The following is a 21,565-nucleotide window of genomic DNA, read 5'->3' as shown; positions in this document are numbered from 1 at the left end:
AGTCAGCATAATTACTCGTTACTTCATTCCCTGGACGTGTACTGGCTGACCTAAGCTGGTTAGCTTGTACACAGGTTGTCACATTGACACACCAGTCAGTGAGAGATCCTTAAAATATAATTTACTATATAAGAGAAAAAGAGAAATATGTGTATTACCTTCAATGAGTGGTTCAGTGCTGGTCAGAATTGCTAGGAGTCCAAACCTAAGGTAATAGTTTCTATAGAAGGAAATAAAATGTGTTAAAAAGAGGTTTTTTGTTTCACTTGGTGCACTGGTACATTCTGTTTCAGAACCCAGCAAGCTAACAGCATGGACAGTTTGTACGGATGTGGTGGTTCTTCAGAATATGGTCAGAAATGTAATGGGTTCTCAGTCTTCGTTTCAAACAGCAGCAGTAGACTGCCAAAGTCTAGTGCCATAGCAGAATCAAGCCTCCCCCACCTTTTTTTTTTTTTTTTTCGCATTTGGCTGTTGTTGGCACTGTACAGTTTTTGTGTGGGCCCTGCTGTAGCTGATGTGTACATTCAAGCAGGCTTTCTTATGTATGTTTCAAAAAGTGGAACCTTGACATATATCCAGAAAGTGTTTGTTCAAGTATTGTGAAATCTGAGCTCAAAATTTGGCTGTACTCGGTTTTTAATAACGCTCTGTCAAAGTTATTCTTGGAATAGAAACTGAATAGTTAAGCAGAATACGTTTGTGCATAAGATTATTTTGCTGATTGTTCTCCCAAGATTAATGGTATAAGATGGAAAACTTAAGGCATGGGCTTGTTACATTAAAAAACAAAAAATACACGTACAGCTAACTCAGAAGTACAAAATGGCATTCACTGCACTGAAGTGCTTTATGCAAATTGCTAATCTGTATCTTTAAAAGAAAAAAAAATACTATAAACATCAAATGGCTTTGAAGAAAATCCACCAGGATCAAAATATCTGCCAGTGTTAGAAAATTGCCACACTCTGCAGGCATTGGTTTTTGGTTTTTTGTTGATTTTGTTGGGGGGAGGGAGGCTTGCATGAACGTCACATGCTCGGAGACAAAAATTTGTGCCAACATTAGGTGATACAGCATAGAAATTCTGGTAGCACATTTGATAAAATGGAATAAAGATTCCAAGAAGAAAATGAAATACCCTCTTTCTCCTGCCATTTAAACCAAAAGGAAACTGCAAGTCTCCTACCTCAGTATAGTATAATGCTTTAAGTGTTTTTGATTTTTGTTTTTTTTAATTTGTTCTTTAATTGAAGGCTGAATACCTTGAAACATCCCAGTCAATAAGTGGCATGGTATAAAAGCTTCAGGGAAAAAAAAAATTAGGAGACTTATCACATTGATCCCATGTAGCTGTTACAAGTGCTGGAGAGTGTTCAGAAGTTAATAGTGGTGAGATAAGCTGCTCTTGAAAGCAAGCTTAAAGAAGCAGCCTTGCAACGTGGCAAGGAGAGAAACTGGCATAGGCAAAGGCTTACTGGCCTGTTGAACATGGTATGATGCAGGAATTGTGAAGTTAATAGCAGCTGCTGAATGAAATGTGCAGGATGCAGTCTAGATGGTGAGGTAGCAGGAGAGGTAAGCAAGCAACTTGTAGACCCAAGATTTCTTAATGTTTGCATCTGGGAAAGCTATATTTCTGAATTTTGACTTTTTTCACTTTAAAGTCTCGATACTAAGCCATGATGTCAAGTTGCAAAATGCCTCTATTCCAAGTATATGTCAAACTGCAGTGACCGTTCAGCATTTTTGTTTTAAAAATGAAGCAACAACTCTGAAGATAGCACAGGTAATCTGCTGCAGTCACTCAAACATGCAGAAAGAGCACTGAATCAATAGTCTGTGGAATTCATGTAACACACATGTTGCTTGTATTCTTCCGAATGACTGGCAGGAGGGGGATGGGGAAGAATCGTAAGAGATATAATTTCAGATGGGAAGTTGGGACTTGCATGGAACTGTCACTTTGGTTTCTTTACAGTCGATAGCTTTATTTTCAATGCAGGTATGCCTCTATGTATATTTTTGTCACTTGCACATTTTATGCTGTATGCACATCAGTTGCATTTTGCACAGTTAATCATTACCAATTCTGCAAGCTTCCCTCTTATTGTGGTCATCTTGTTTTCATTTCATTGTTTAAAGAGAGAGGGTTGAATTTGTTTCATTTTGGCTGCAGACATGGCTTCTATTAGAAGGGAACATGAAAGACGTAACAGTCGCTTCTTTCTTTGCATTTCTGGGTTTTGTTTTCGTTTTTTTTGGTGTGTCATAATAACTTGAACACAAAATTTGGGAGTTTTGAGGGGGTGACATTACGCTGTGTCTGTTGTTTAGTATGACACCATTGTAAGAGTATATGACATATACCAGAGAAGTAAAACAGCAGTTTCAGTTAACCAGTTATTAGTGCTGCAAAATCTAGATGTTTGTCACGGTACATGACTTAAACTTCTGAACCATACAGTTTAGTATTTGGGCATAGAAGAGGCCATAGCCAAGTTCCATCATTTATTGAAACATGTTTTTCCCCCTTTTTCATTAACATGGTCAATATCTTACACTTTTAAAGCATTTACATGCAAATCCAGAATGCTTTTGTATTTATTCACATTCCTGAAGTTTATAAATTGTCATTTTTTTTCCCCCATGTTGCTCTTCACTTTTTCTGCCACTGGGACTTTTTTCCCCACTCCACCTATTTTTAAATTCATCACTCATTTAGATGATAGTGAATTTGATAAGGAAGGGGAAAAAACTAGCAAACTCAGTTGTGGCAACTTAGTGATAATGCCATACTACATGTGCATGTTATTTTTTCCCAGTCCATGTAAAAGGTAACACTTTGTTTCTGAAATACAGGATGTATTGTTAATCATAAATCTTTTTTTTTTTTTTTTTTTTTGTGCAAGGTGACCCAGAACTGGCTGGTGGCATTAGCATGTGCAAAACTGGTTTTACTTTTGTAATTGCTGGCTTGCTTGAACTTAAAAAAAATTGTAAAGCTTATATTTTGTTCTGTCCAGTCACCATGGGCAGATGTACATCCCAGTCTACTTGTTGCCAGGCAGTGGTGATCTTTATGAACGATTGTATGTTTACAAATTGCCCTTTAAAACATAAGGTGTAACTGGGATATATATATTGTCATATTTATGATGAACTATGAAGTGCTATTGATTTTTGTATTTTGGTAAATGGTATTTTGTACTGTTTGATCTAGAATGGAAACCCTGTGTGTATGGGTGTATGTATGCAGAATCTAATACTTAAACGTGCACAGATAACTACACATCAGAACAATAGCTTAAATTTATTCAGAGCGAACATCTTATCCTGTGGTACCTAGCAAAAATTCTTGCATTGCTAAAGAGACATGTTATCTTGCCACCACAAGAAGAGATTTTATACTTCCAAAATTTTCATTGAAGATAGGGATACAATGTACCTCGATGTTGCTGCAACATTATAAGGGAGTTGAAAATGCAGCAAGGACATAATAATTTTGTATTTTCTCTGTTAGTGCCGTGTGTGGCATTACATTAGTCTTAAAATATGGCAGATATACCTGCAGTTCTTTTAATGGGTTTACCTGTGTAGGTAGTTCACAGGAGTGTGGCATCATACGTGAGAATTGTCCCTACCCTGTTCCAAACATCAGATTGGCATTGTTGCTGGTCACCTTGGACATTGCAAGTTTTGTGCACGTGGGTTATATATACATAAAAAAAAAAAAAAGAAAAACAATCTGTCTCCCTTCTCACCTTTCTTTTCTTTTTTTTTTTTTTGCCTTCAATGTATTGTTTGTCATCATGAAACAAGTGGAAAGCAAAACAGCTTTCCAAACACATTGTGTTAATTAATATGCTAAAATATTAATCATCCGCCCGCCCCCCCACCCACCCACCCTTTCCGAATCTGCGGCCTACCATGTGATTCATGTTTGTTTTGTTTTTGTTTTTTTTTTATACAAATGCTTCCCTTCCCCAGTTACCTTCCTTTTGGGGTTTGGAGTTGTTCTGCTGGGGCAGTTCAACAAGTGTGTGTGTGAATGATGCACATTTCCATCACGTTATGAGCTGCTGTGCTGTTTGTTGGCTGTCGTTTTCAGCGTGAAAATAAAGATTTTAGTTGACATGGTATGACTATGGGCCAGTGTAGACTGATTTTGCTTTCTATTAGTTGAAGCTAAATTTAGTCACAAACCTACTGCATTGCATAGATGCTTTGGGTGGTTATCTAAACCACAAGTTGAACAAGATGCATATTCATGCAAGCAAGCATTTTAACTCCTTTGCAACGCACGGATTAGATGAAGCTGTAATAGCCTATTTGTAAAACAAAATTGAAAACTAAATGAGACAGGCAAAATTTTTTAAAATGGACGTTGAAAGTGCACTTTTTTTATTTCACGTGATTTTGAAAGTCGCCCTCTGATAGTCTATTTTAATTTGTATGTGTACTTCGCGAAGTATGTAATATGTAAACTTATTTCTATACTACTGTCACAGAAGTACATTTAGTTTTGAATTGTAATAAATAAATGCGGCAATTCACAATATTTATTTTAGGCCTCCGTGGTCCGCCATAGTTTTCACTTTAGGCAAGTGGCCCTCAGGCTGAAATACTTTGACAACACCTGCCTTAACTGATGAGATTTATACTGGGCATGGTTATTGTTAGTTGAAAAAAAAAGGCAATCCGCTGTACAAAACACATTTTAAACTGAACTGCCCAGATCGGCTACAAAGCTGGTGAAATGAATCTGAATAATAGCAATCACAAAGAACAGTCTAGTGAAGGCAAAGGAACAATAGTATAGTAACGAGTTGGCTCTTTAAAAAATTTGCCCTTTTTTACAGCTACTCTTGATAACATATGGAGTAAACAAGATTTTGAGCAAGAAATGTAATTAAAGTTTCTGAATGTGCAAGCCAAGTGACAAAATAGTAAACCACAATAACCATACCCATTTCTATATCTCCTATTTGGTTTATGGCTTATGCAGTTGCCCACAGCAAGTTGGTGAGACCAGTCCTCCCACCACCAAGAATTTTATCTGTTTAAAAGGCAGTTCAAAATTGTACTAGCTGTTCCTCTGTTGTCAGGGTTGCATAAATTGCTTTCTATACAATATGTCCATAAATGTTTACATGGTAAATGAATAGTTACTTATGCAGCTCTGTTCTAGAGACTATGTTTTTAATTCCACAGCGCACCAGTTGCAAATCCCATGCATAGCGTTTTTCTGCAGCAGCATCTAAAACTCGAAGTCTGATTTCATACTTTCCGTGTTATTATCAACAAAGAATGCAATCACAAAGTAACAGTAACCTGATCGGCTAATCAATGTATTTTAACCCTCTAATGGATGGCTTAGTCAGGAAGCATGTGGAGGTGATTTTCATTCCTTTTATAGCAAATTTCTCTCCAAAAAGGTATAGGTTTCCTGCGGCAATAATAAACAAACTTCACAGTCTTCGGCTATATTTTTAAGACGTGCTAAGAGGGGTCAACATGCATTTAAAAGAGCAGTGACTTTACCTCTCGAATTTTATTTTAAGGTTAGATTTGCTGGTGTTCTCTCAATCTCACGCACACAAAAATAGCAAGGTATGTTACCTTAGGCCAAGCACTTGACAGGCCTGTGAATTCTGCGGAGAGTTTAATGCATCAACTCCCTACCACTCAAACATGACCTCCATCTCTTGGGGGCATAAAATGTATGAACTGAGCATAGGGATCCATATGAAGTGTTCTTGGTGTAGTAAGCTTACTCTGAGGATGACAAAGCACAGATTAGGTGAGCAAAGGGGCAGTTGGGTAAGGGTTAAAGTTAGGCATGCCACAAAGTGTCCATGGGAGAGAAATTCACACCTGTCCAGCATTTTTTTTTTCAGTCCATGAAAAAGCTGCAATTTGAGAGTTGCATTCTATTCTCATTTCACTTGCCCAACACATACATTATCTGAATCTGTTCAGGTAGACCAAATAACCACCTGCAAAGGATTACACTCTGCAGCTGCTCAATGCCCATTGAATTGCATCACACTGTAAATTGACTGCACACTAGTTCACGACGGTTTGGATGACAATGCAGCCGTTTGTAAAGGTGGTGAGCATTAGGTCTTCTGTCAACAGATTAATGTTGCTACATAAGGTTGATTGCAACTACCAGGTGAATGCTGAGGATTAACAAATTCTAGTGGTAGTTGCAACAATCTGATCACCAGACACATGAACTCAATGACCATCTGGTCTGTAGACACCTGTGATGGAATGCCCACTTCTAAAAATGCATAGAATATAGGAATTCATACAAAGGTACAGTTCATACTCTGGATTTTAACATGCTTTGTTTTACTAAATTTAGCTTGGTGACAAATGAAGATGAGCCACTGGCTTCAGATTAATGAGCTGCATTGCAGGGTCATTACACCTTTTTTCTGCACAGAAAGAGTATCTCTGCACTGTTCTAGAAGTTCTGCACAAATTATCACATCTAGCAGGTGTCGCTTTTAACTCATGAGGTGGTTTTTTAACTTGCACCCGCACTTGCTGCACAGACAGACCCCAAATTATGCTTTTGATAAGATTTATGAGTGCATTCTTTCACATGACAACATTTAAGACTGTAAGAAACTTTGTATGAATAACAAATTGCTTGGAGAGGGAAATAAAGTGAACTATACTGCCTCTTCCGCAACAAATGTCATGTTCAAAAGTCAGGCAAACTGGGAGTGTATTTTTGTGCAGTTTGATTCCAGTGATGGAGGAAACACAACTTGTACTCTTGACAACGAATGCTAGGAGAGTCACTTAACAAAAATTTACAATGAATTGGTTAAATAACTATCACAAGACAGAAAATGGCATACGCAAGCATGTCCATTCATACCAAAGCATCTGAACACAATCATGGGGATCTGGTCTGAGTCATCTGTTGGCTGTGGCTCTACTCATATGTCCAGACGGTAGGAGGAGATTCTTGTTCACTGAGCTGCCTTTAGATGAGTCTTGAGCAAGGACATGGGCTCCGGTTTAACAGCACGAGGGACTGTCAGTGATCCAGGCGGCCCTGCAGGCTCGGGGCAAATGTGCTGGTCCACGATGCTGAAGACAAACTGCAGGCAGCCTAGCTTGATGTAGCTGCCATGGTTGAGCAAAGCAGTTCCTTCCCAGCCTGCTCCTGTGCCACCCATGAAGCTCCAGCTACTGGCTTTGCAGTTACATGGTCTTAATGGCTATTCATCACACACAAAAAAAAACCAAAACATAAAGACATTTATGAGCAGTACACATCTTTTCTAGCAACTTCACAATACTCTCATGAACATTAAATTCTTTCTTACCTTCATATTTTGCAAAAAAAGAGAGTATATAAATCTCTGCAGCTATGGACAACCTGCAGATATGTCCACATATATCACACTACATTTTCTGGGTGTAGTGGGCAAATTTGTAGGATCACAGAGAAAAGTGACTGTACTTCTTTGTTCAGTAGCACAACAAGAGTGAAGAGATCAGAATAGGAAAATAAGAGTACAATTACAAACTTTGCAAGAATAAGAACTGGTCAAAATAAGCCATGAAATTTACATCTAATGCAAAAGATTTGTTAAAGAAGAAAACAATAAAATTTAAAAGTGAGAAATTATTCTTCCCATGAAAATATGGGCACCCAAGCAAAATAAAATACTGCACTACTACGCAACTGGCTTCAGCATCTAGTAAAAATCGTAATATGTCTAGAAAGGCAGAGTAACAGATGAATAGAAAATGCCTGCACTAGAAGTTGCTGATTCTTTGCTTGTTTGTGCTTCTCACCTCCTGAGAGTGAGCAGACATCAGAAAACGATCTCTACTGGAGTCACCATTGGTGCTGTTGTTACTATTCTTTTTGTTGTTTTTGTTTTTGCTGATGATTTCACGCACTGCTGCAACCACTGGCGAAGGGTGTGGAGTTGTGGCAGGTTTGTCAGAGAAGTCACAAGAGTAGAGGACATTGTCGACGGTTGTCCCATGCTCACTATAGTTGAGCAGCTCAAAATGCCGGGTCATCTAGCATGCAAATTTCAAACACATTTCATTTTAGAGAAAACACCCATCTCTAAGTAATAACAATATTAGAAAGAAAGGAAAAATAAAATACTTATCAAAATTTATCAAATATCCATAAGAAAGCACAAAGTGAGCACTTTACACAAGCTTTAAACAAATACAGATTAACTTGTTTCTCCTACAAGGATAAATATAAACAGTTCCCTTCAACAACTATACACACCAGTCCCCATCAATTAATAATAAAGTATGCATCAATTAATTTTTATTCCAAAACTGTTCGCAAAGTGGGACAAAATCTGATCATTTCAGAGGGTGAACCCTTTCTGAATGGAGTTAAATCCTATTACACGCATGCTGATTAAAAAATGTAAAGTTTACAGTAATGATGGCAACACAAGAGAACACATGAAGAAGGCTAGTGATTTTTTTTCTCCATGGTGGGGCCTATTTCAAACACTTCAGTTGTATTTCACCATCTAAGTTATTTTTATTCATTTCTACAGAGTGTGACCATTAGAATCCACTAGACATCACACATTTCTTTAATCTAAACGAAAATTTCTTTTATTGGAGACAGGGGGATGCCACTGATATATCTATATAACATTTCTTTTGGGTTTACAAGTTTCACAGATTGATACAGGAACACTTTATTTCTAATTAATCTGACTTTTTAGTTCAATTTAAAATAATTTTAATTAGTCCTTCTGTCATCTTTATTTTTTTTTTTTAATAGCCTTGAAATTGGTGTTTGGGTAGCAGCATGAATGTCAAAGTACATAACCAATGGATTAACTGACTACACCAGAATTGGGATCTATTGTTTCTGAATATAAATTAAATAAACTGGTCTTCAAGATCCTAGACATGATTGGATTTTCTCTGTTTTCCTCACAAATTTTACCTCATCATAGAAGATAACAGCATGTTTGCTGGAAATGTAGTTACAATGTCCGAAGTTCAATAAAGGCACATCCATATCAGCACCTGTAATGCATCAATTGTGTTAAACACATATATACTGGATAACCTTAAAAAGCCTTCTGGGCAACTTACACCACACACGTTTGCACCATATGAACTGTTGTACCATTCATGCAAGCTTTTTTGAATGTTTGTATTCTCAGGCTTACTTTGTGTTTTTAAATCCAGATCAATAGGCAGTGCCAATATAAATGTCCCACTGTATTTTGCCCACACCAGCTTCTGCACATGACACTCAAATTTTATTAAATTTGTCCAAAAACACTTTTTGTAAATGTGTTTGACAAATTTATTAAAGTTATTGAAGGCATCTTTACAACACAATATGCCTTGCCCTACCACCAGCCTACTCCTTGCTGTTTTCCTTGCATTTCAATGTCAGCTTGAAACCTGATTTAACTGCAAACTGGTTTCACTAGTTAAATTAAAATCATGAAAAGCAATATCAAATAAATTCCCCTTCGTAGAGTTTGGTTACAAGTAAAACAATTCAAAATATGTTTTATTACCTGTGCCCACACTGAGTGTGCGGTATGGCATAGTGACTGCCTGGCCTTTACCAGTCAAAGGACAAAGAACAGCTCGAGGCCGAACTTCACTAGAACCTAAGGGAAAAGCAAATAACAATTATGTTAGTGGAAACAGTCACAAATGCAAAACTTCAGTAAATGGCCACCTGTTCTAGATAATTCAATTACCAGCTGATTGAAGTTATGTAAATGGTAAAGAGAGTCCCGTTGACCTTATGGTCGAAGAGAAGTGAGTTATTAGAAATTGCATTTTTCTTAGGGCCAGCTCCTCTCTCTTGCTGCCTTACCTTCCAGAATTCTTTACCCAGTTTGAAAACTTACATGTATAACATGGGTATCAAACCAATTTATATGTGTGCCTTTTGGTTTGGATATTGTTGCTCTAATTACTAGGCTATCTGCTCCCCTACTATCCAATCCCCCATTTTTGAAGAGAAAAGATGGCAACAAATTAATCATTTAGGCCATAAATATAAAGAAGACAAGAACAAGCAATGGTAAAATGGAAATGAGACCTGGTGTCATCAGCCCATTTAGTAAACTCTTTTTGCCAAACATAGTAGGAGTTGAGGCTCTTGCAGTAGTAGGAGAAGACGGAGGAAGCAGCTGTTGCAGCCGTTGCCATGCCAACAAGTGTAGCAATTTTTCATCCATCTTGCTCAGCTCCATATCAGGTGTGCAGTCTGCAATCACAAGCACAGACAGCATAAAAAAGTACAGTGATACCTCGGTTCTCGAACGCCTTGACTTTCGACCAAATCGGTATTCGACCAGGAAATTCGAGAAAATTTTGTCTTGGAATTCGAACAAATATTTGGAACTCGAACATCCGAACGTCCGAGATGAGCCGAATGCCGTTCATTCGGCCCAGAGCGCCTTGCTTGCGTCATCAGTGACAATAACCATCCCCCTTCCCTCCTCCCTCCACATTCATTCCCTCCTGCCATAAAGTTTGGTACAGGTACAGTAAATGAAACACAATTTACTGTACTGTACATTTTTGTTTTGTTTTTTTTGTTTTTGTTTTAATAAATACTTTTATTTCTTATTTCTTGTTGAGACTCATGTTTTTCTACATATTATATACAAATTAGGCCAGTAAATAGGCATTTTCTGGGGCTTGGAACGAATTAATCCAGTTTCCATTATTTCCTTTGGGTTTCATTGCTTCGGTTCTCGAACAATTTGGTTCTCGACCGTCCTCCCGGAACGAATTATGTTCGAGAACCGAGGTATCACTGTATATGATTATAGCAAACCCAAATGTTTAAACATATGAGAAATGTTTGTCCCCCTTCCCCCCCCTCACCTTTTTAATTATTTTTCTTCACAAATAAGAATAAATCATAAAAATTACCTGCATTTCCCTCTACCCACTGCTGAAGAACAGAGCTGAGATTCAAAACAGCTGAACTCAGATTGTTTGAGCCTCCTTTGGCTCCTGCTGGTACAGCTGATGACTTTGAACCTAAATGAGCAAAAAACACCAGTTTCCATCTCATCTGAATAATGAAATTTCTACACATTTTTAAAACATGTTGACAAGCATATTCCTTTATGTTCAATTTCGTCATTTTGTATTTCTGCCTATAGTGTTTCATGCAAAGGGACTGGCCACTTCATCCTGTTTGGTATTAGAACAGGAAAACCATATCCAAAATATAAAGAAAAGTTTCTAAGATCTTCCTTCATAGGATCCACTAAAAATATTAAAAAGCCTCTTCACAAAATCAAAAAAAAAATTGTCCACTGTTCAAGTGATCTCTGATGATAATGATCGTCTTACACAGAAACGTGTATATATTTACAGTAAGAGATGTGAAGCCACTTTTAATCAGCTAAAAACCATGGACATACATCTCTAGACCGCTTGCTGATAAATCACTTCTAGATCGAGGTTAAAACCAAATTTCCTTCCAGTTTAACGATCAACACCAAGACAGATGATACAAACTCCTGTTAGGTACAAAAGCTCAAGCTATATGTCTGTTGTATTGTTAATTTATTGGTTCGGAATCATGGGAAGTGGAGGTCGTGGAAATAGAAAGTAACAGTAAAAAAAGTCTATTAACTTTAAGAATTTTATTGCTAGTTCCGATAACATCCTGCTAAATGGTTCACCGAGACCTGACAGCCTACAATTTTGCAAGAGGCAGAAAGCTGTTCTCAGCAAACAGGCAGCAGTCCAGAGATAAGATATATGCTAAAAGCAACCTCTGCATGGTAGGGTCCACTTGTCAGAGGCTCATGCATATTAAAATCTAGTACACTCTTAACATAAGGTAGTTATGAGAGCACACAACAAATCCAGTAGAAGTTCAAAAGTAACTTGAGTTTTTCTCTTTTCTTAATAACCCCATAACTGGGTACACTACACTTCCCAAGTTATAACTCCGCATTGCGATTAATAAAGTTAGTAATTTTTCTTTTATCAAAGTAAACATGTTTATTAGAAAAATGATATGCAGCCTTGCATCATATAAATGATGAATCAGCATTTACTGAACAGATGTGACAGGCAAGGTAGGGTAAAATTAAATTTAAATAACAACTTTAAATCGCCACACAAGTATGAAGCTCAAAGATATCTAAAACATTTTGACAATCTGGTTTGAAACCAATAAAAAGTGCCAACAGCTTAAAAATCCAGCAGACAGAAATTCAACAGATCAACTGTCAAGTAAAATCACAGTTATTTTACCCTCATACACTCTGCTCTTAAACTACGAAAATGACCATATTTTAAGCCACAATACCTGAGCTTGAAGACACAGTAATAACTTTAGGGGAAGGAACTGACGTCCCAGCATTAGATTGAATAGTTGAACCCTGAGGGGAAGAGTTTGTTGTGCGTGCTGAAGGCTGCACCAGGACTCTTGGTGACAAGATGGATGTTGGAGGGCTGCTGCCATTGTTCCGTGCTCCCATACTTTGTGGCAAGACAACCTTGCTAGTCGTTCCCTGTCCAGCAGCACCTGGAAGCACTTTGGTGACCACTGTATTGTTTGTCTTGTTTATCGTACTGATGACTATGTTTTTACCTTGCTGTTGTTGAACAGATACTCCAGAGGGCATTAGCACATTTGCTTTTGAGCTTTGCTGTCCAGCCATCGAAGATGTGCTTTGATTGCCTGTCCGCTCACCACTAGGCCAAGACACTTTAATTATGCCAGCTGTGGTTACAGCTGCATCAGCACTGTTGCTTCTAGTTCTTGCTGCAACGTCAACCCTGGCCTTCTGAATGTCCAATACCTCAGCATCACTACTAACACCTCCACCACTGCTGTTGCACAGATTGCCGTGCAGAAGGGACACGGCACTACTTCTATTGCTGGGTGAAGGCAAGGGCTCACCAGGTCCATTCTGTGAGTTTTCATGCACCAGCTGCAAGCTGCCTTTTGAAGCACTGCTGCCTAAACCATCACATGCAGGACTGTCATCACCTGCAGTATTCTCACAGTCCATGAGGCTGTCTGTCATCTTCTGCACATTCTCAGGTGAGGGATGCTCTAGTGCCATCATGGATAAATCTGATTCACCACAGTGAATGACTGGGGCAACAGATGCTGTAGGCTTGGTGGCAATGCTCGAATCTGCATTTCTGCATGGGTCGACACCCTGACCTAAGAATGAGTTTGACTGCAGCTGCTTTTGGGCCATGAACTTGGCAATGCTGCTTTGCAAAGATACTAATCCTGCCAACCACTGAAACAAAGAAAATGTAAATGAAAGTAAATGAATGTGTGTTGTACTTCTTGCAAATTACAAGTAAGAAAGTAAACAACCAAGCATGCACAATCTTATAAATCAATGTAATACGAACAAAATCTGATCTAAGGTACAGACACACTCTGCCTTCTTGCTAATGGATAGTGGGGTGATCATACAAAAATCATTCATTTTCAAAACAGTGTTTAATGGGTCGATAAATTTCATTTTTTTATCACACACACACACACACACAAAATCAATTTTGGGGGGAGGTCAATTTAACAGAATATGATTTTATTGTGTTTGACTACTTGAATTATTTATATGTTGTGAAAATAAATGGTAACCAACATGAAAATCGGCAGTGGTGCATTGGCCATTTTGCTTTGTGATGTAGCGCATTTTGATGGTTGACTTAGTATTTGTGCTCTTCTTCATTAACACTTGCATTAGTAGTGATACCAAGATACTGATTTAAATCATCAAAAATTGGTGAAAATACCAAATTAGTTCTGTCTTCATCTTTCTACAAGAATTACTGTGTATCCTGGGTCCAAGGGAATAATCTGATAAATTATGTACAGGGTTCCCAGGGATCAGGGATGGTGCCAAAAAAGGACCTTAAAAGGACCTTAAAAGGACCTTTCATGCATTCGTAAGGACCTAAGTGACAGTCATCAATGCTTAAGTTTTTCTCTTGTGTGGTCGGAAAGATGTATTATTTATGAATCTGTGGTCTTCTCTATGTTCTCAAATACATGTATTCCTAGTAATAAATAATCAAAGAGTTAATTTTGATGCCTGTCTGCCATATTTAGATTAGATAACTTAAAAAGTGTCCTTAGCGCGCTGATAACATACACCGTTAATGTTCCAAGTTTTCTAGAAATCTAAGTAATAATAATTGCAAAACCTGAAAGCCATTCTTTGGTGTAATACAAAAGTCAGTTCACGTGTCTCTCTCTCGCACACACACTCTAACGGGAAGAGAGAGAGAAATAGAGCTATGCACAGTAGTACTAGAAGATCAAAGTTCAAGAAAGAGCAAGTTTCTGAAGACCTTTTGAAAAAAGAGTGTTTTTTGCGAATACGGAAGGGCAACTAGTGTTGTACAGATGTGTAGACCAAACATGCGGCGAAAAATCGTCGGTATTTTGCGCCAAAGTCGACTCCGGAAATAAATTTGTGGTAATATTTTATCGATAAAAGGACTTAAAAGGGTCACAGAGAAAATGTAAGGACCTGTGTGAGAATTTGAAAGGACCGCATGGCAAATAAAAGGACTTAAAAGGCCTTTTGGCGAAAATTCAATATAAAAGGACTTAAAAGGACCTTGCAAGGACCTGGGAACCCTGTATGTAAGAAAAACTGGTGATAAATTGGTGCCTATGTTTTATGCTCAAATAACATGATGTCACTTTTGATAATTGAATTGAAATCCGATTACAATCTTTTAAAGGACCTGAAAAGCAGTTATAAGGACCATTCATGAACCTTTTCATAGCATGCAGACAAAACTACAGGTCATCTGTCACTTATATTTCAATTTATTAAAAATTTATAGATTAAAGAAGGAAGATATAACATGGGGCACAATCTTATTAGCCATTTTCTTATTAGGTCTAAAGAAGTTCCATCTCTATGGTGCTTCTCATTCTTCTCTTCTCTTTGTTTTCATGTCTACTTTTAAACTAGCTTCAGTCATACAAGCAATATTCAAACATACATTGCAAAATTCACATTGAACTTTTGTCTTTTTGTCCTGGGGTCCTATAACATCCAGTGTTTGTTATCTTTTTCTTTTAACCATCTATATTGGAATCTGCATATTCCAACTTTCCAGGCATAACTTCATTCACTGCCTTGCCACTTGCATTAAAAAAATTTTACCGAAGTTTGTTAGTTCAGAAATATCACTGTTGTTTATGCATGCAATTCAAGCTTATTCCTTATGTATCATACAAGCCAAAATGTTTCCTGCGACAGAAAAAAAAGGTGGGTTGGTGTCTAACATTTGAAGCTCACAAAATCTGAAGGACTCTCAGTGACAAAAAAAAATGAACCAAACTAAATATTGTGACAATAAATGTTGTGATTTAAAATATATATATAGGCAATCAAACAGCTTAATTTCAGCTCTACGAGAATGCAGCTTAACTGATGTCCATCTTTGCCTTTGGGAAGTTTATTTTAGGGAAGATTGTACAATCGTTATGATTGTATAGTGTTACAAGGTTTTTTCATAATCAAAGAAGTTAAAATCATCTTTGTCATAATATTATTCAACTGTACTACAACATATTTGTATGTCCACATTATTACCCCCTTAATTCATCCAGTTATGTTATGTCTTTTATCTGAGATGACCTGTTTCAATGAGACACACTGTCTCTTGCTCTTTTCAATGGTTCCATCTTCTGCAGGAGGGATCTTTTTTTGGTCCCCCTACTCTTCCTTCTATATGTGTATGTGCATGAGAGAGACTTTGAAATGGTGCATGTTTCTGTTAAAAGAAAAAGGTGAATGTTTTGCTTTTTTTATATACTTCAGTAAGAAATGTATCTGAACATGCTTTTCTCAAGTTTTTTTAAATATTAGATTATGCTCATTCAAGATGGCTTTTATGAGCCCAAAGTTGGGTTTCATTATTTTTCCCCCTCCCTCATGCTAGTTTCAATGTTTTTAAAATGTCAATATCCACAAAGTCTGAAGAACAGCAGCAGTGGTCTTTATTTCCTAACTTGTAAAAACCTACAAGATTTTAAATATTGTTCTTCGCAACAAATGTCTCAAAAGAAACAGCTTCTATCTCAATCTATAAACCACATTTTATAACTGGCTGGAAGAAACAGTTAAAATATCACTAGATCAAAATCATCATCATTAACAATGAGACAATGCTAATACTGTGCCAAATAGCAATAGACAATAATCATGCACTCAATTTGTTTTCTCTATAGAGGTCTCTTACTGCAGTCCTACCTTTTGTTTTTTGATTGACATTTTCCTATGCAACCTGTGAAAACTTACAAAACAAATAATCATCTCTTCTGTCTCATGGAATAAGCAAATAATAGACAGACAAATGTAAACTGGGAACAGAAAATATTACAGGAATGTAAGGTAACTCACTTCTTCTTGCTCTTCTGGAGAGGCATCAAAGGTGCTTTTCTTTACAGATGGCGTTTCTTGCATTTGTAATGATACACGACTAGGATATGGCAAAAGGGAAGGTCGATTTGCATAAAGTTGTTTGATTGCAGGAGGAACCTGTCATTGAATATCAGCTATATTTGCTGCATAAAAGCAAACATTGCAAAACGGAACTTTTTCTAAAACTAAGAGGGGAAAAAAACAGGTTTTTGGAAAATATCATAACAGATCAGAATGAGCCACAGAAAATGGTAAACACTTGACACATCTCAGAACAAACTGCAAAACCAAAGCAGTAAATCGTAGTAAATATTCGTTTCTTGGCATCTATCGGAAATATATCTTTCTATTTTTATGAAGAAATAACGCGTGAACATGTTCAACAAATGTAATACTACTACTCACTGGAACCATTTTACGCCGTGGCATCCTCATTTTAATGCGAAAAGGTGGGTCTTTGCGGTGTACCTTGCTCAAGAATTTCAGCTTGATAGCATCCTGGTCTACCATACCAGTGTAACGGTCCCACAGTTTTAAGCGCTCTGTCAAACTATTGCTTCGTACCATGTGCTCATCCTAATAGATATATATAAAATTTTGATCAAAAGTTTGTTTTGGAGGCATTAAAATGCAAATATGTACATCAAAGTACAACTGTTTTATCCCATAATAGGTATCTCCTAATAATCTCCTAATGTAACTCTTAAAAAAAAAAACCTCAGGAAAAATCCCACGTGATCCCTGATCTACACATGGCAGTATCAACTGCATGTTAATAATGTTACTTTAAATGACCCTACCCAATAAATAGCACATTTAACTAACATTTACTGTATATTTATGAATAAATGTATTGTCTACTGAAAGTATTGGTCATATATGTATATGTCATTTTGCACCAAGTTAAAGTACAATGAGCTCTCAAGTAGAGGTGAAAATGCACAATTCTATATTTTATTCTCTATTCCATATGCACTATCCTGAAGATGGGCTTACCAAGAAATGTTCTACATGGTTTGGACACATCCAGCGGCCTGTAGGAAGAGAGGTAAGGGGTGGAGTCAGACAATCCATGTGGAACAGCAATGGGCAGTAATCACACTGGACCAAAGGACCAATGCGGCAACTCCTGCAACAATTCAATGGAAAGTGTTGATATGTCAAATGTAAGAAAAATACTTATTAATAAGACTAGACCATACAATTAGCTATTACTACAGCATGAGATTAAGATTAAACTATAACCCCAACCTCTCCTCCCCAAGTCACCTCACCCACCTAGCTGCAGCAAGGTTGAGTAGACTCACTTGCAACATATGAAGCAGACCTTGGCTGGCAAGGGCACTAAACCATTGTCCAATTCATGTGCCTGCTTTTTTGATGCACCTCGGCTGTTACGACCATACACTCGTTTGCTAGAACCTGCATGAAATCATTCACAAAACACATTGAACAATTACAGTTACTACATGTCCCTGCTTTTCTTTTCTTGTATTTAAAAATTGGAGAATGAATATTATATCATTTCTTTATGTCGTAGAATACCTCTTTCTCTCTTTGTCAAGCATGGGATACAGCATTTTTCAAGCTGCAGAGCAAGCAACATATTCTTTCTACCTGCATACATTCATCCTCACTCAAAAAGACAAACCAGTTATTAAACCCGTTAATCTTCTTTCTCAAACATTTCAGATTATAATGCCCATACTCACCTGGTAGTGGAGTGGTGCAAGCAATATCTTTGCTCAGCTCAAACTGCATTGGGTTCATGAGACGTGCTGCTTTGATCAACATGCAGAATGCATTGTCCTCTTTCTCTGCTGGTTCTTTTTCATCCTTCTTCTCTGCAGGTACTGCTGGAGTTGATGATTCACCCTCTGCTGTGATGTCTGCTGACAATGGCCTTTTCAAGCGATTCGATCTATTGCTTGATGTACTCTCAGCATCCTCATCCTTGCTCTCCAGAAAATTACAAAATAAAATCTATCAGCATTTCTGTAAAGCCATCTAAAACATAAAGGAATGTGTGAGTGCAAAATATTTATTGCTTTATTGCTGATACTCACAAAGTGCAGCACTGCAAGTTTATTCTGTTTACAGCATGCGTCAACACTCATGCTTAATGAGACTACTACAAAAATCTACTTAACTTAAATATTATAGCAGTGAGGGGCTTTCAAATTTTAAACAAAGAGAAATGTATTCCAATCCTTTTTAACAATGATGGAAAGTTGTAAGCTGATGCACTATTTGGCCTTTAACTTTCTCCGTACTGCTAATGTCAAAAATTTTTTTCTTTGGTTGTTCTAGCAAGACGACACATTGTCATTATTGCTTCTACCATCAATAAAACATAGTTTATGAACTGAACAATGGGACAACAAGGCATAGTGACCATATGCAAATATCAAAAGTCAGGCTGTTAAGCCAGCTACCATGAACCAATCATACTGACATAGTATGTGCCATTTCAGGTTTCCCTTATGTTACAAGAGTAGAAATGACATTTATTTGTGCTGAAACACAATTCAGACTGGCCTTATACATACAAGATCAAGTGTCACACTGTTCTCTCTCTGCAAACAGTTCCTGTTTATGAAGTCAGCTGCTTTGGTGTCATACAGTCTCCGTTAAAGTCTGGCTTGACATAAAGCACCTATCCTCCCAAATCTGTGATTATCAGGGGTTTCTATAATTCTAATGCTTTGTGTCGTCTATTAAGATCTAGACCTATTTTATGAATGTATCACTTCTTGTTGCATAATAAGACCAGGTTAAAGGACTACATTAATCATTTATGAACACATACGATTAAGTATTTATGGAAACAGAAGTAAATGAGAAGGAACACACCTCTACTTGTAGCACTTTGCACTTATGACAAAGCCACTCTCCTGGTGGTAGGTCATCTTCAGACAATGGTGGGTCACTGTAACAGATTTTTAGATTTTAAAAAGTAGAATGATTATACTATCATACATAATATGTAGGATAACAACGTATAGCCTTTTTTCTAAAACATTTCTGAAAATTTTCTGCTTTCAAAAAGAAAATGAAAAATTAGTGTTCATACTGAGAAAATTAATCACACGAACAAAATTACAGCAAGATTTACAGTGTGCAAAAATGATGTGTAAATTGTGCAAAAGAAATCCAAATCACATAAAGAAAATTTGCTAAAGAGGATGTGAAATCCTAATGATATGGCACTAGGTTTGTGAAAACATATGAGTTTAGATCAAAGCTCTTACTGCATAAGATATTTTGTGATCAGCTTTACATTTGAAAGCTGATGATTAATCATTGTTGTTAAATGTCAGGGATATAGTTTTAGATACACAAAATATAACACTAATAAAAAAAACAGTTTGTTGATATCAGGGATAAAGATTACTATATCAACCCACCTACACTCATGTTTTTGATCTGAGGCATCTTGCTACAATTTCAACTTGGGGACTGAAAACCTCTTGCATTCCATAGATGGGAAACACTCAAAATCATATTTTAAACCTTTTTCCACAGTGTTCATTAATGCAACCTTATTACTCACTGGCACAGCAAATGAAAAGCTGCCGGACACCGGTCACAGCAAAGAAGATCGCCGCCCTCCTTGCAACTGTCACAACAATCATGGTTGACGGCTCGCCCATGTCGACGATGTTCGACCGTGCGATTTCGCCTTCTCAGTCGACGGGCGGTCTCTTCACTTACGGGGGGCGCAACGAGTCTCTGGATTTGCTATAAAATATGTACAATTGTGCTGCATTCCAAACAATATTGTTTCTTAGCTAATTTTCTACCACTAAGCTAAAAATTAGTTCTCTCACTGAGACTCAACTGTTACGAATCGTGTTCTAAATATCGTCGAATTCTTACAGATAATGCTCTAAAGAAACGTACCTCCATAATACCCCCGCTCAGATCCATATCGTATTCGATGGTAGTCATGGTGCATTCGCTACAAAGTTGTCTTTGATGTATATACAACAGAGCAACTTCAGCAGATTGCTATCGTATCATTTTCATTTGGAGGTAAACAACCTAGAATAAACGTTTAATTTTGGGCGTTATATTTTCATGATATATGAGATTTTAAAAATATTTCTTGAAACGAAAATTACGTCAGGGCATTAGTGAAATGTTTTAAGTGAACAAAACACTCGTGTAACGTCAAATGCGAAACAAAAGAAGCTTTCACAAAACTCTCTCATCAACCAAGCCGTGAAACTTGGCGCAAAATGTCCGACGAACATCTGCGCATGCGTTTATCCGGGAGCTCGCCTGTGTGCATGCGCAGATAATGCATAATGCCACAGCGGAAGCTAAGGTGAAGGACACTGTGTTAAAGCAGCTGGACAATTAAATTAACAAATAAACATTATAAAGTGCGAAATGTAAAAGCATTTGAGAATCCTTTCCTAGTGATCTGATATTAAACAACAGACAATTTTAATGGAACGTATTCCAAGACTTGTACTGCTGAATTATTTTTGTACAAGGTAGTTGCATACTTAGGTACAACATCAAAGCCTCATGACGCCATGACACCTTTTCCGACTACTCGTATAAAATGGGATAGAATTATGGGTTGGGTTAGGTTTAGGGATCTGTATATAGCGCTCAAAATGCCAGTACCGAGTATAAGATGTAGTCATGTGACGACTTAAGTCTGACCATCAGTACCACGAAGGGTGCAGCCTCGAGGGCAGTTGAGCACCTACCCGTCTCTAACACAGCAAACATCGATGTGGAGATCAACAGTAGAGTCGCCTAGGCAATTGCTGCTTACAGCAGACTTCGTAGGAAATGTGAGAGCATAGTGCTCTCAAGCTTACCATCAAGTTACCACCCTAGTTCACCTCATTCAGACCCGGATCATATACACCAGACATGCCAAGCTGCTCAACCAGTTCAACGAATTGTCTCGGTCAGCTTCACCGACTGCGGAGTTTTGAGGAGTGCCTGCTTTTCCAGTATCCTTATCCTTTTGCTGAAATTGCATGCTAGACTGAACACTCCTTGTGCCTGACAGTCTTCTCCAGAAGCAGCTTCTCCATGGAGAGCTATGCCTGGGTAAGCACACATTTGTAGGGAAAAACTTCAAGGGCCTTGGCATCTAT

At 37.5% G+C, this 21,565-nt stretch overlaps 2 protein-coding genes across 8 annotated transcripts in view; one reads left to right on the top strand and one right to left on the bottom strand.

The window, feature by feature from the left end:
• Window positions 1–4,137, top strand: part of LOC112562008 — a 43,468-nt gene extending 39,331 nt beyond the window's left edge. For all 6 annotated transcript variants that reach the window (XM_025234950.1, XM_025234947.1, XM_025234946.1 and 3 more), the window contains one exon: window positions 294–4,137. The gene's annotated coding sequence lies outside the window, so the exon portion shown is untranslated. The remainder of the gene's footprint in view (window positions 1–293) is intronic.
• Window positions 3,958–20,681, bottom strand: LOC112562009 (PHD finger protein 12-like). 2 transcript variants are annotated; one of them, XM_025234953.1, is made up of 15 exons: window positions 20,346–20,681; window positions 19,996–20,183; window positions 19,296–19,371; window positions 18,155–18,401; window positions 17,750–17,864; window positions 17,439–17,571; window positions 16,848–17,018; window positions 16,422–16,559; window positions 12,335–13,283; window positions 10,936–11,046; window positions 10,094–10,261; window positions 9,558–9,653; window positions 8,969–9,051; window positions 7,828–8,061; window positions 3,958–7,244 (listed from the first exon to the last, which is right to left on the bottom strand). In XM_025234953.1, exons 1-15 carry the CDS (start codon window positions 20,391–20,393, stop codon window positions 6,993–6,995), a joined length of 3,009 nt encoding a protein of 1,002 aa, XP_025090738.1. In that variant the 5' UTR covers window positions 20,394–20,681; the 3' UTR covers window positions 3,958–6,992. The 2 variants fall into 2 exon arrangements, with proteins under 2 accessions (XP_025090738.1, XP_025090739.1); XM_025234954.1 differs by having other exon boundaries at window positions 18,155–18,395.
• Between the last annotated feature and the right edge of the window lie 884 nt (window positions 20,682–21,565).

The sequence above is a fragment of the Pomacea canaliculata genome, linkage group LG4 (genome assembly GCF_003073045.1).
Source record: "Pomacea canaliculata isolate SZHN2017 linkage group LG4, ASM307304v1, whole genome shotgun sequence".
Taxonomy (NCBI): Eukaryota; Metazoa; Mollusca; class Gastropoda; order Architaenioglossa; family Ampullariidae; genus Pomacea; species Pomacea canaliculata.
The sequence above is the reverse complement of the archived record's forward strand: the minus strand, read 5'-3'. Positions and strand labels throughout refer to the sequence as shown.